At 39.7% G+C, this 13,575-nt stretch overlaps 1 protein-coding gene across 1 annotated transcript in view; it reads right to left on the bottom strand.

The window, feature by feature from the left end:
• Positions 1 to 354: 354 nt before the first annotated feature.
• Positions 355 to 13,575, bottom strand: part of kitlga (kit ligand a) — a 44,700-nt gene continuing 31,479 nt past the window's right edge. Inside the window, exons 5-10 of the mRNA XM_074678308.1 lie at positions 12,206 to 12,386; positions 10,492 to 10,545; positions 8,232 to 8,329; positions 7,903 to 8,012; positions 4,991 to 5,055; positions 355 to 4,901 (exon numbers count right to left, since the gene is read on the bottom strand). Coding sequence (XP_074534409.1) covers positions 5,025 to 5,055; positions 7,903 to 8,012; positions 8,232 to 8,329; positions 10,492 to 10,545; positions 12,206 to 12,386 — 474 coding nt within the window. The 3' untranslated portion in view covers positions 355 to 4,901; positions 4,991 to 5,024. The remainder of the gene's footprint in view (positions 4,902 to 4,990; positions 5,056 to 7,902; positions 8,013 to 8,231; positions 8,330 to 10,491; positions 10,546 to 12,205; positions 12,387 to 13,575) is intronic.

Genomic DNA, 13,575 nt, shown 5'->3' with positions numbered 1-13,575 from the left:
TGAGTCGATTGTGCTAATCTGTTTGGAATAAAATGAAAATTGCTTAATTCTTTGAGAGGTTTCAGAGAAAGTTCAAAGCATTAAAGCTTTTCAAAAATGCACTTATGAAAGCCAGAAACTAACAAATGCTTCAGGCCACTACTGGTTTAACTGGTTCTGTCTCTAAATTGCTACAAACAGTTTGAAACCTGTAGATTACTCTCCCAGAGGCATGTTGGTAATTACAGTCATCCCGAATGTCTGCAGCTCAGCTATTTTGCCAAAAGCAAATGTTTGCAAAGTGAGTGTTCCCAAACTTTCATCGCCCCACTTTGACCAAAGAGAGACACAGGAGTCGGCGAATAACAGGTGGATACGTGTACTTTATTCATATCTCATATATGTTTCTTTACATTTATACAAAAATACAGAATACAGTAGAGTTTTCACCCAGAATATCAACCGGGCAATAATTACATTTGCTTTTTGGCACCCAGACTTCTTTCCTGCCCAGAGCCGTTTGATTCACCCGCACAGTGTGATGCATTCGAAAGCACGATTCAGAACACAGCTCTGCTTTATCTCAGACCACACAACAACCCACATCATAAAAGTATTCACGGGCGGCCATCCTCTCGCTAATGCATGAAGTATGTCTGATTGTGGCGTCCATGCATCAGACTTTAAACTGTATGAGGCTCTCGTAAAGACAGGAAGATGGGAGACCATGTTTTTCTTTTTCTTTTTATCATTTTTTTTGTCTTTTTTTTCACAGCTTAGACCTGTTGCAGCTCATGATATCTGGATGCTATGTTTAAAACTTTCAACAGTTGTTGGTCATTTTTTGAATCTCAGGTCTAAACTGCCTTTGGTGTTCAAAAATGCATTTTTGAGCCGTTAGCTAAAAGCTTTCAAATGGAGTATGTCACCTCACGTGTAGTATTAGATATTCCAGCTAAAAGTAACACCAATGTGGTATATTTCATCTAACACAAAGTCAGCTTTAGACTGAGATATTAGCACAGGAAACGACAGAGCGTTAGCTTCAAAAATGCAGATTTGAAAGATTTTATCTCGCAGTTTAACACAACAAACAAATACTTGACCACACCAAAGAATTCCAGCCGTTGATGCTGAAAGGTACGGTTGCTCTTAGCTATATGAACACCAATGTGGTATACTTTTTTTTTCTCAAACACAGATTCAATTTTTGCACAGAATACTTGTTTCTCTTATAAGAAAAATTCCCAACACAGAGTCCGAAATACACATGAAACAAGCAGAGTTACAAATGCGTGGAGAGAAATGTCACAACCACAGCAGTGTGTGTGTGTTCGAACGCTGCTGTCTGAGGACTCAGAGGGAGCAGGAGAAGGACCCGGGTGGAGCCCAGTCGCGGTAAACCGTCACGGGTTTGAGTTCCTCCAAAAAGGACAGAGAGAAGCGGGTTTCTGTTCTGTTGCTTGTCGTGGTGAGATAACTTTAATCTGCAGGCTTTCGACATTTACACACAGAGTCAATCACACTAATCAAACAAGGCACAAAACCAAGCATGGACATGGTACAATGTAAGACCACAGACATGATAGAAATACTCAAACTAGATACACAAATAGCTTTTACGTCCTGCCACTTTCTCATCGTGGGCTAAATGCAGCATGGCAGCTTGATGGTAAAGGTCACAACCAGCGTGCCCTGTTCACACGCCTACATCTTAACAGATTGTCCAATAATCTCCATCATCATCACCATCATCATCGTCATCATCCGTCTACCAAGGCTTTGCAGAAGTCAGCCCCTCTCTGGGTGTTTCGAGTCTTACTTTTTCTCCTCACAGCTCACATGTGTTATCTGGAAGGGCCTCCAGGTGCTTACTTATCAGATCTGAGAGTACAAGAAGGAAAGATAAGCATGTTGGTGGTGGGGGATGGTAGTGAAATGGGTGTAAGAGCTTCTGCATGAGCTACAGCTGTTTGTCTGTTTCAAATAAAGGCATGTTGGGAGTTTGGACTGGACTCTGACTGAGAAAAAAACGCTGGGAAGTGAATTATGTCGCAACTTTAAGGCAATGTGGTGCCTGTAAATTCTATGTGGTGAGCTTTTGTGCTGAGATGTTTGATATTTTGCTAGCATCTAAGACCTTGTAGGGAGCTGGTGGGGTGGTGACAGAAAGAGCTACACATCTGCACAGAAACTAAACATTTCTGAATGAGTCTCTCCTGGTCTATGTTGGGCTGTAAACCCTCAAACTGGATGATTTCTGGTCTGGCTCTGCTCATTATATCATTTTTTTGTCATAATTGAGCTAAATAAGATCTGGTTTGGACATGATGTGTTTTATTTTGAAAGTCACAAAGTGGACTTCCTGTTTCACTCAATCTCCTTTTTTTTATCTGTTGCAGCACTGCTTTGGTTTTTTGGAGTGGGGCTCAATAAGAATTGCATCTGGCATGTTTTAGCTGTTGACTTGTATTATGGACTTTACGGTAAAATTTGATGATTCTAACTTGATTGTTTCTGTGTGTACAAAACAGGCTTTTTCATGCAATAACTGAAACTGGTGCAAGACGCAACTGATGCTAATGTGACGTTTGAATTCAAAGGATTTCAGCGAAGTTGCTATGGTTGAATGTTAAATTAGAAAAAAACGCTGGTAAGTGAATCATGTCGCAACTTAAAGGCAATGTGGTGCCTGTAAATTCTATGTGTTGAGCTTTTGCACTGACATGTTTGATATGTCGTTAGCATGTTAGACCTACTTTGATGCCTTTTTTTTAATGAGTGCCGTAGCCGTGACTTTTACCTACTACCCGAAATAAGGGAGCTGGTGGGGTGGTGACAGAAGGAGCTACACATCTGCACAGACACCGAACATTTCTGAATGAGTCTCTCCTGGTCCATGTTGGGCTGTAAAACCTCAAACTGGTTGATTTCTGGTCTGGCTCTACTCATTATATCGGTTTGTTGTTGTAGTGAAGCTAAATACGATCTGGTGTGTTTTATTTTGAACGTCACTAAGTGGACTTCCTGCCCCACTCAATCTGCTTCTTTCTCTTTTTTTTGTAGTGGGGCAGGATTGGAGTTGCATCTGTTGACTTATATTATGGACTTTACGGTAAATTTTGATGATGCTAACTTGTTTTTTTCTGAGTATATCAAACAGGCTTTTTGTGCAAGAATCAAGCTGGTGCAAGATGCAACTGATGCTAATGTGACGTTTGAATCCAAAGGATTTCAGTAAAGTTTCTATGGTTGAGTGTTGAATTAGAAAAAAAACGCTGGGAAGTGAATTATGTAGCAACTTTAAGGCAATGTGGTGCCTGTGAATACTTTGTGGTGAGCTTTTGTTTGATATTTCGTTAGCATGTTAGACCTACTTTGATGCCTTTTTTAAAATGAGCACTAAAGCCAGTTAAAAAAATCCTACTTCCTCTAATAAGAAAGCTAGCAGAGTGATGACAGAAAGAGCTTCACATCTGCACAGAAACTGAACATTTCTGAATGATGCAAGTCTCTCCTGGTCCATGTTGGGCTGTAAACCCTCAAACTGGTTGATTTCTGGTCTGGTTCTGCTCATTATGTCCATTTGTTGATGTAGTGAAGCTAAAAAACATCTGGTTTGGACATGGCGTGTTTTATTTTGAAAGTCACTAAGTGGACTTCTTGCCCAACTCAATCTTTTTTTTTTTTGCAAATTGCTGCAGCAATTTTTTGGAGTGGGGCTAGATAAGAATTGCATCTGGCACGTTTTAGCTGTTGACTTATATTATGGACTTTACGGTAAATTTTGATGATGCTAACTTGTTTTTTTCTGAGTATATCAAACAGGCTTTTTCATGCTGAAACTGGTGCAAGATGCATCAGTGAAGTTTCTATAGTTGAATGAAGAATTATAAAAATCAAACCTAAATTTGATGTTTCCTAAAATTCTTAGAGTTTTGTCCAGTAAGAAATCTGAAAACTGGAGGAACGTTGGCGAAAAAGATCATCAGTAACAGCTTGGTAATACCTTATATTTTCATCCTTCTCTCAGCTTTTCGGTCTTCCTGGGGGCGGTCTATGATGCTTGTCAGCAAGTAGCATGTCTAGGTGTTGTAAGTGTAAGCAAGTCAAAGCAGCAGGTGTGTATTTTAGCGATAGTTTTTCCTTGTAATGCGTCCAACCTTAATCCTACGAGTCAAGAAACCAATTAAAAAAAACATCTTTCAAGGATTTTGCAAGCAGGGTTTGCAGGTTGATGAAGCATTAGTATAGATTTTGTTCCTTATATGTGACCCATTAGTAAAGGTGCTTGTAAATGTTAGTTCAAACATTTCAGTTGTATAGAAAGCAGCAGCTCAGGGCTGCTGCCAATAAATAAACACATCATACACCTATGCAGGTACATGCCTAAACCAGACAACATGACTATATCTCTGAACTACAATGTTCCACATTATATTCTTTGGGAAACCCCGAACTGAGAGGAGACGGTAGAGTTGTTGAGGATGTGGTTAACGTAAGGGTCACTGGAGGTAGTAACTCGTGCCTTAGTTCATTCCATAGATAAGAAGTTTCAGTCACTCTCTGCCTCGTCAATAAAGATGAACCGGTGGGCCCGAAACAACGGGGAGCAACGTTTCCTCCCAAAGGAGTCACGCAGCAGCAGGTTGTGGTGGACTTATGTAGGATCCATCTGGAGGGGGTGTGTGGCAGGGGGTTTCTCTTTGCTGTAAACAGTCTTTCTGAAAGCACGGGGTAAATGCAGTCTTTGGAGAAAAGCGAGCTCATCCACATGCTATCAGGTGTCGTTTGACCGGAAACATCCTGTCATATGGAGAATCTGGAGAGCAGTCAAAAACAGGCCTTTCAACGCAGAGGTCTCACTATGGAATTCAGCTTTGTGTTCATCACCTTTGGACAACAGGAGGAAGAGTAGAGCCCTGTGAGGAGAGGAGGAGACAGGTTAGAGCTCGGTATCAGGCGGGGGAGCAGGATTCCTCAGTTTTTCAGATTTAAAGAGGAGTCTTACCAGTTTGACTGAAGAACATTGAAGGGTGGAGGTGTTAAACTGTTTCGATGACGTTCAACTTGTTCCTTAAAGAAAACACAACACATGCTCAGTATACATAAAGCTGACTAAGCAGTTAAGATTGGCTGATATGTGATTCAGTGGGGGACAAAAACAAACATTGGGATTCATACTGTCAGCAACCATAGAAACTTTTGTTTTCTGTCAATCCTACATAAACTCAAGTTGATACGTCCTTTGGATGTTTGGAAGTAACTCCACCAGCCTTTGGCGCTCGCAGGTGAACTTCTTAAACCGTATTAAGCATGGACCTAGTCTTGGTCGTGACCCACATTGGTCACTGTAACTGAGTTCGGACCATAATGTGTATAATATATGGACAAAGACAGAGGTTTTGAAGCTGATCGTGACCAAAGTTTTTATCCGAAATGCGAAACTCAACTTAGATTTGTTTGAGTTAGGATGGGGCAGAGAGGCACACTTGAAAAAAATGAAATCTTATCGAATGTTTTTACCTTATTTTCTTTTCGAAAATGTCTTTTTGGAATTGAGATATGAGCCACATTCACCTGAAATGTCTGATTTCAAGTTATTTAAAGACAGAAATTAAGTCCCAGTTGCTTTTAAAAAGTAAAATCATCTTCCAACGGAACAAGAGGAAAGTGACTTGTATTATTATGACATTATTCTAGTTTCAAGCAAATTTTTGAGTTTTTTTTTTGTTGTTTCAAGACTTAAGGCTCTTTGCAAACTGATATTTTTTGTGTTTTTTTTTCTTTCCTATCTATCAGGAATCAGTAATCAGGAATTCCTTACTAATCCCAGGGGAAATTTGGTCTGTTTTACTGTTTTATATCATTTTTATCGACTATTTGTTTTAATTGATTGTGTGCTAATTGATCATGTATTTAAGCTTGGACATTACTTTGGTCAACTGCAATTGTTTTAAAATCTGCTTTATAATCACAGACTGTATAAAACATGGACTCGCCGATGTCACCCGTCTGTTTCTGAAACGGAAAATGAAGCAGATTGGCAATAGCGGCCATATTGGTAGTGGCAAGGGCTTCACGTACAGGTATAGGACGCCTGCCAGTCACGTGACCCTTAGCTGTGCCTCTGATTGGGGGAGCTTACCATCCTCTGAACAGCCGAGTTAGAAAAAATTCACCCCTTATTAGGTGTGTGCTGATAGTAAAATTAGCGATTCAGACAGGAGACGTTTTTTGAACCAGGCTGTAAAAAGGTTAATTTCTGCTTTGAAAACAGCTTTTTTGGCTTGGTGTGTGTGTGACTTCAGGAACTTCCGGAGCCAGCCTCAAGCTGACACTCGAGAAACAGCAGATTTTAGCACTTCTGCATTGTCTCATATTCATAGACCGGAGGTTGCTGCTTGTTTATAAATAAAGTTTGACTCGATCTTCAAACAGCTATAGATGTCAGTCAAGTCAGCCTTGACCTTATATGGGCAAAACTCGTAAGTTAAATCATTTTGAAAATAACTGCTGCCTCAAGTGGACATTCCATGAACTGCAGTTTTAAGCACTTCTATACCAATATATCTAAAAAACCTTTAGAAGCTGCCATCGAATGTGAAATACTGACTCAACCTGAATGTAAGTTTACTTGTTATGGAGGATAAAGGCTTTTGTTCTTCAGCAAAAAATAAATACGTAAAGGCAGCAACATCAAAATCTTTTGCTTTTTTCTTTTAAAAGAAATGATTTAAAGGTAGAGTCTGCACGATTTTCCTTTAAAGTAAAATGTCAGCTGTCAGTGTCTGTGTCTGCCCCAACCCCCTCCTTCTCTGCCTGGATGTTAATGTTTTGGTTGTATTAGGATGTTTCTGGGCAAAGAGGAAGCATGGTTGAATCAGCCAATCACAGAGCACCCAGTGTGCAAGTGACTTTGCGTGTTGATGATAGCAAGTGGAAGAAGCTAATCAGAGCAGCTACAATAGCAGATGTAGCACCGAGGAAGAAAAACAACCAAAGTAAAATGAAACGGCAAACAGATAAAGCTTTTTCCTAAACGAGGGTGGACCGTGGCTCGACTTTCACTTGCTTTCAGGAACTTGGGACAAAGAGCGATGTGAGTTAGCTTCCTGCTAACCAGGTATGTGTCAAATACCGATGATTAGCTTGTGCTAGCATACCAAGTCAGGTGCTCTTGAGTCTCTTCCACATAGAAACATGATGCTACAGGTGGGTGCGCTGGGTGAGTGTGTCACATAGTCACTTTTAGAGGCTGTGGGTGTGTGCTGCTGCTGTCACTGAGCCAAGGAGGGGGAGCCCAGTTTGAATGTTTACGAACAAGAAACGAAAACTCTTGGAGACCCTACCTTTAACTTTAGTGGTTGAGTCTAGAAATTGTTGTGCCAGTCAGAAAACATCATAATTTTATCAAAGGTGATGGATTTAAAAAAGTCATTTTGTCCTTGGTGTACCTCAGGGATCCGTCAACGGACCATTCTTGTTTTCTTGATATAAATTAAACTGTTGAAACGAGAAGGCTTAGAGTCCTTTTCTCATTCTATTTTCATCACAAGCACCCCTTTGTCTCTAACAGAGACTGAAATAGTCATATCAGAAAATTTAATTTTCCAATTCATTTTAAACAGATCAGATCCCCTCGAGTTTTGATTAAGTGCTCTTTTTGTTCTTTTTTTGGAAAATTCATGTAACAAAATGAAAAGTGATTTTTGTTTACCGATCGATCACACATTAAGAGAAAATTTATTCAAGATGTTTATGTTTCGCCTTCGGTTTTCCACACATTGTTTCTATCTCATTTTGATTTTTTCTGTATATTACTGTTTTTGTTTTAAGCTTTAAGCTTGTTTTAAGAAATAAACAAACCAAAGACTTTCTTTGCGTAACATGTAGTGGATTACAAAGCCATGACAAACTCACTTTTCTGATATTTCAGCCTGTAGAGGAGGCGCAGTCCCTTCTGTTCCTGTGAAAAGTCCTCCTTCTCCAGGATTCTGCTCCAGATCCTCCCTGTTCCTCCGTGACCGGAGCTGTTCAAAGGTAGGAAACCATGTTTTCAATGCCACAGCTTTGAGATCCAGCTGAAACCACCACAACACAACCTGCATTGCACCAGTTCCTGAAGTTAAAAGCCTGGAGCCGACTGTCATAAATACCGCAGAACAAAGCCGTATCTCCTGACAGTAAAACAGAAGGCTTATAAACAATCATATCTGCGGAGCGGCTCAGGCAGGCAAAGGTCGGCTTACCTTCCACACCAGCAGGAAAACCAGAGCTAGGAGGGGGATGAAGAGTAAGGAGAGGAGGCTTCGCTCCACCACCTCGTTCAGGGTTCTCTGTTCACGATCTGGGTCAAAAAGAGAGGAAACACTTTCACTGAAAACTCAGAGGAGAAACAACAAACACAACTCAAAACTGATCATGAGCGATCGTTGTAATCTCTGGGTCATCAACCTGGAGGGTCTGTGCTGTGATTACACGTGATTAAAGGTCTGATGCACGCTCACAGATCAAATACTCCTTCCCCCTTTCATTTTTTGGCGCGGCCTAGTTGTAATTTCACAGTTACATGCTGTTGAGCACACGTCTCAACTCTTCACCTCCTGATTCCCAGAAGATGAAAGTGATTGTACATAGTTAACGTCAAACATCCGAGAGAAAAGTATGCAAAGCACTTTTTCTGAGAGGAGGTTTGCATGTTGTCTTCATCCATCCGTGTCGGCAAACCAGACAGGTACAGAAATAAGACGGATGGCAAATTTAATGGGTTAGCTTCTGACGTGTAGCCAAGAGCTCCACTGTTTACAGCTACACTGCAAAAAACTAAAATCTGATCAGACCTCATTTTTGTCTGTAAATAACTTAAAACAAGACATTTTTCTGGACTGGTCAAGTGAATGTGACTCATATTAAGTATGATGAGACAATTTGAACTTAAAATAAGACAAAACACTTGATAAGATTTCAGTTTTTTAGCAATGTGTGGCTCATAGTGGGGTATGAAAAATATTGATACCTCAATTTATTGTGATCCTTTGACCTCAGATATTTTAATCAGTGATATTTAATATTTTTGTAGAAATAAAAGTTTTAGCCAAGTTGGAAGTAAAATACGACTTTCGCACTTCCGCTGAGGTAGATGGCGCTAAAGAGCTACTAACCTGTCTGTTGCCAATAGATTGTAAAACAAATATCATCTCGAGGAATTTTTTATTGTCTTAATTTCTTAACTTCAAACATCATTGTTTTCCTTGGTATTTTTAATTTTGAGATCTTCTATTTTTTCCCAAGTCAACTGTTTATACCAAGGGTCTTCAACCTGCGGCTCTGGACCGTAATGTGACCATTTGACTGCTTTGCAGTGGCTCATTGTAGCTTTAAAAAATCATGATTTAACATTTATTTGAAGTAAATACGCATAGCTTTTTTGAAATAAAAGTTTATAAAGGCTTTAGATTTTTTTTTTATAATTTTTGCACATTTTTTACTTTCTATTTTTCAATATTTTTGCAATTATAAAACAAATAAAATGAAAGAGTTTGCACATTTTTTGATTTTTTTGCAAATTTCAAATAAGTTTAAATTTCTTCAAATTTTTGCTAATTATTTAAATACCTTTTTTTTTTTAATTTAGCATTCTTTTAATTTTTCAATTTTTTTGTAAATTCAGCACATTTTTGAAATTAAAATCCTTATTCCTTTTGGCAAGTTTGTGAAGTTTCAATTTTTTTTTTTTTTTTCTTTTTGTTAATGTTTGCAAGTTATTGAAATTCCATAAATCTTCCAAAGTTATGAAAGTTTTGACAGGACAAATTTTCTTTAAAAAAAATTCTAAATGTATTAAAATATTTTTTAAATATATATAGACTTTTATCCACTTTTTTGTCTTTATTGTGAAGATAAAGTAGATTTTGTGGCTCCTGAATGACTTAAACCCAGGTGAGCTGAGGAAAAATGGCTCATGTGAAAGTAATGGAGGAGGAAAATTGTGATATTGTGACACATGGTGATGTGTATTGTATTGTTTGATTTCTCTCCAATACTCAGCCCTAGCTTATATTAAGTCCAAAAACACATTTTTAACTGAAAATCAGACAAATCACTTGATTAGACTTCATTTTTTTCAGTGTAGTGAACAGTTTGACGTGTACAAAGCTGCGTTTATGTGACAAACTGGTGAAATGGAGAAGAACTTGTTGAAATGACTTTGTCCCAGTTAAGATGACGTTGCTGCACAGCCGTTAGAGAAAAACCATTTGGCAGCAAAACAAGACAAGACGTGAGGCCGAAGTCGTGCTGAGGAATTTGCTCTGCGGAGCATCAATAACAAAGTGACAGCAGCTCTCAGGGAAACGGGCCGACTTCTAAACAACGTGGCAAAAAAAAAAAAAAAAAAAGTGTAGCGGGCAAAAGCTGCCGCTTTGACAGCCCAGCTGGGCTGGTTTGAAAACCTGCTCACTCACACTCAACACGTGTTTTTCTCAGAAAAAGTGGGAATTGCAAACTTACACGGAGTACAGCCTGTTGGACACTCCGAGCTTTGACTGCTTGTCGTGGGTGAATCTGGCAGAAGGAGACAGAGAGAGATGAGTTCAGAGACGTCCAGGATGAAAACATTTCTTTGTCAGGTGCTAAAACGTTAGCTCAACACTGCCCTTCTTCCACCACCCCCTCCTCCTCCCTCTCTTCTTCTTCTTCTTCTCTGCGTAAATAAAAGCTCTGATCCCAGCACTCTGGAGAAGAAAAGCCAAGCGCTTGGGAAGATTGGAAGATTGCTCTGTAATCAACACGTATACAATCAGGTTTCGGCCCTTTTCTTCCTTTCACCTGCGCCGCCTGGGGACATCTTCCCTCAGTCCTGTGACTCAGCCGGGTCTCAGCGGGCCGTCTACGCACTGAGACTGTTTTCAGTTTTTATCTCGCAGAGTTCTTGTGAAGGAATAATGGTTCCTGGATTAAAAGCTTCTCGAAACGGTCGCAGGAGATCTGTCCTAAATAGAGCCTGTTCACAATAGTCCAAAGAGGGTGGCGTGGTCTTTTTTTTTTTTTTTTTTACTAGAGAGTGAGCTTATTACTGGAATGTTCAGGTTTTCAAACTGACCTACATTCGTTTTCTGCTTCCATCACGTTAACTAAACTTTAGGATAAAGTCTCTGAAGCGAGTTTATCTTGATTACCACCCTTCCTGATAACACAGCGCTCCCTCATTTCACCGAATTAAAACAAAAAATCCCTCTTAAATCCACAGACTTGTGTGTGAATCACTTTCACTAGAACAACTTCCCTTTCAAAACACATTACACCACAAGTTGTTGATAAATATCTGAAAAAAAGAAAGCAAAGACTCGCGGTAAGTGGAAAAATCTGCTATCTGTAAAAGCTTTTCGAGCGCACTGATAAATCTCCACTCTTGGCTGCCGGTCGTGTGAGAAAAGCACAGAGAGGGTTTTCTTGTGGAGAATTCAAAGAAAACACTTCCTCGTAAATCACGGCAGCCTCCCAGGTTGAGTTCACTTCAGCCTCAGTTAATCATTGATCTTTGAGAAGAGGTGAGAGATTAATTATCTCTGGATTATGCTCTTCAAATGAAATGTTGTGGTTTAATTCTGAACCTTTAAACACTTCATAAATACCCAAACTTGACTCAGAATTACAAAATCAGAAACATCCCCGTCCAGCGAGCCGTCCAAGTTTGTCAAACTCACTCTCCTCATCTTTAACTTTTTTGTCTCCCTGCATGGGGAAATCTTCTTTCACGCTATTTTAATTTCATTTCCTGCACATTTATCTTATTTTAAAGCAGCAGAAAGTGAGAAAGTACCCAGAGGATCATCCAGGAACACATTATGAGAAGGGATGTTCATGAATGTGTGACCTCGCAGGGCACACGGTCCCTGAGCTGAACCAGTTTATGGAGCTGTAAACGGCAGAAACCCACAGCAGGCCGGGAACTGACTTCTTTCCTTTTCAGCTATTACCACATTAAAACAAAAAAAAAAAGATCTGGCTTCCTTTAAACCCAGCCTGACCACCCAAATAAACCAAATCCACATGGGTTTATAAATGAAAAAATAGCAAAACCTCAGGACGAGGAACCAGCTTCTGTTTGTTGGATTCAAACACGAGCGGGCCGTTTCATTCACAACCAAAGAAACTGATTAAATAAGCTTGTCTCATTGAGTACAAATGTTAAAAAAACTGGAGCACGTCCGTCAACATTCACCTGTTAAATAAGCTTCTGTTGTTTCTGTGTGCGACGTGGTGGGACAGGGCGGAGGCTCACACTCGTCCGAGTCCTCTCGTATCTGTGCAGCTAGAAGGAAGTCTTTGACAAAGTCAAAATAGCGCCCCGTCTGCCACCGCTCTTCCCGGTAGTGGCACTGGAAGTCGTACATAATCGGCTCCTACACACACACACACACACACACACACACACACACACACACACAGGATCAAAGCAGTGAGTCAGGTTGTGAGGACTGAGGTTCAATGAGTAACTTTTACAACAGGAAACTGTGACATTGACTTTCTTGAGAAGCTGGCGTGGACAGAGCTTGGTGATAACTGAGTTCATGTGTGCAGAGAGGCTGAGGTTTGGGAAAGCTGTTTGCTTCTCATGCTAGCTACGTAGCCTGTGGGAGAAAGAGGCTGCAGATTAACTTTGTCGTGAAGCTTTTTATTTATTCATTATTACCATTATTTAACTTCAACTATCGCTAGCTTCACCTAAACAGTTAGTCTTTTAAGGCGCTGTAGGATTTAATTTATAGAGGCCACTGCAAGAAAAGTAATCAGTAAAAATGCTAATGTCAGACCGAACTTTGAGTTTTTCACTTTCAACTTGTTTCTTCCTCCTCTGTTTTGTTATTAGCAGCTGTTCAGACTTCCTCTGGTCTGTGGTGAAACAGCTGGTGTGTCCCTCGTTACATTGCTTTTAGCCAGTGTTTTAGCCTTTAGCTCCTGTTTTAGCCTTTAGCTTGTGCTCTATCACTCCCTCGTTTAGCTTTTAGCTCATGTTTTAGTCTTTAGTTTGTGTTTAGCCCTCAGCTCATGTTTTAGCCCCTATCATAACTTTTTAGCCTTTAGCTTGTGCTGTATCACTCCCCAGTTTAGCCTTTAGCTTATGTTTTATCCCTTAGCCCATGTTTTAGCCCTTAGCATGAGCTTACACTCTTGTTTGTTTGTTTATTATTGCCATCATTATTATCATTATTTTACTATATTTTAGAACTATTATTGTTATTGTCATTATTTTGTCCAAAATAAACTTTACTTCTTTACTTTACTTTACTTTACTTTACTCTCCTGTTTAGACTATAGCTAATGTTTTATGCCTTAGCCCGTGTTTTAGCCCATAGCGTCAGCTTTGGCCCTTGCATTTTTTTAGCCTTTATTTTTAGCCTGTATCACTCTCCTGTTTAGCCTTTAGTTTGTGTTTCAGCCCTCAGCTCCTGTTTTAGCCCCTAGCTCGTGTTTTAGCCTATAGCTCATTCCTCCTCACTATCATGTTAAGCCTTCAGCATATGTTTTAAACCTTTTTCCCTTAGCTTGAGCTTTAGCCTTTAGCTTGTTTTTAATTCTAAGCCTTTGGTT

The sequence above is a fragment of the Halichoeres trimaculatus genome, unplaced genomic scaffold (assembly GCF_033239565.1).
Source record: "Halichoeres trimaculatus isolate MK-OKI-2021-1 unplaced genomic scaffold, fHalTri1.1 fHalTri1_scaffold_10, whole genome shotgun sequence".
NCBI classification, from domain to species: domain Eukaryota; kingdom Metazoa; phylum Chordata; class Actinopteri; order Labriformes; family Labridae; genus Halichoeres; species Halichoeres trimaculatus.
Note: the sequence above shows the minus strand (reverse complement) of the source record. Positions and strands in the feature narration are given on the sequence as shown.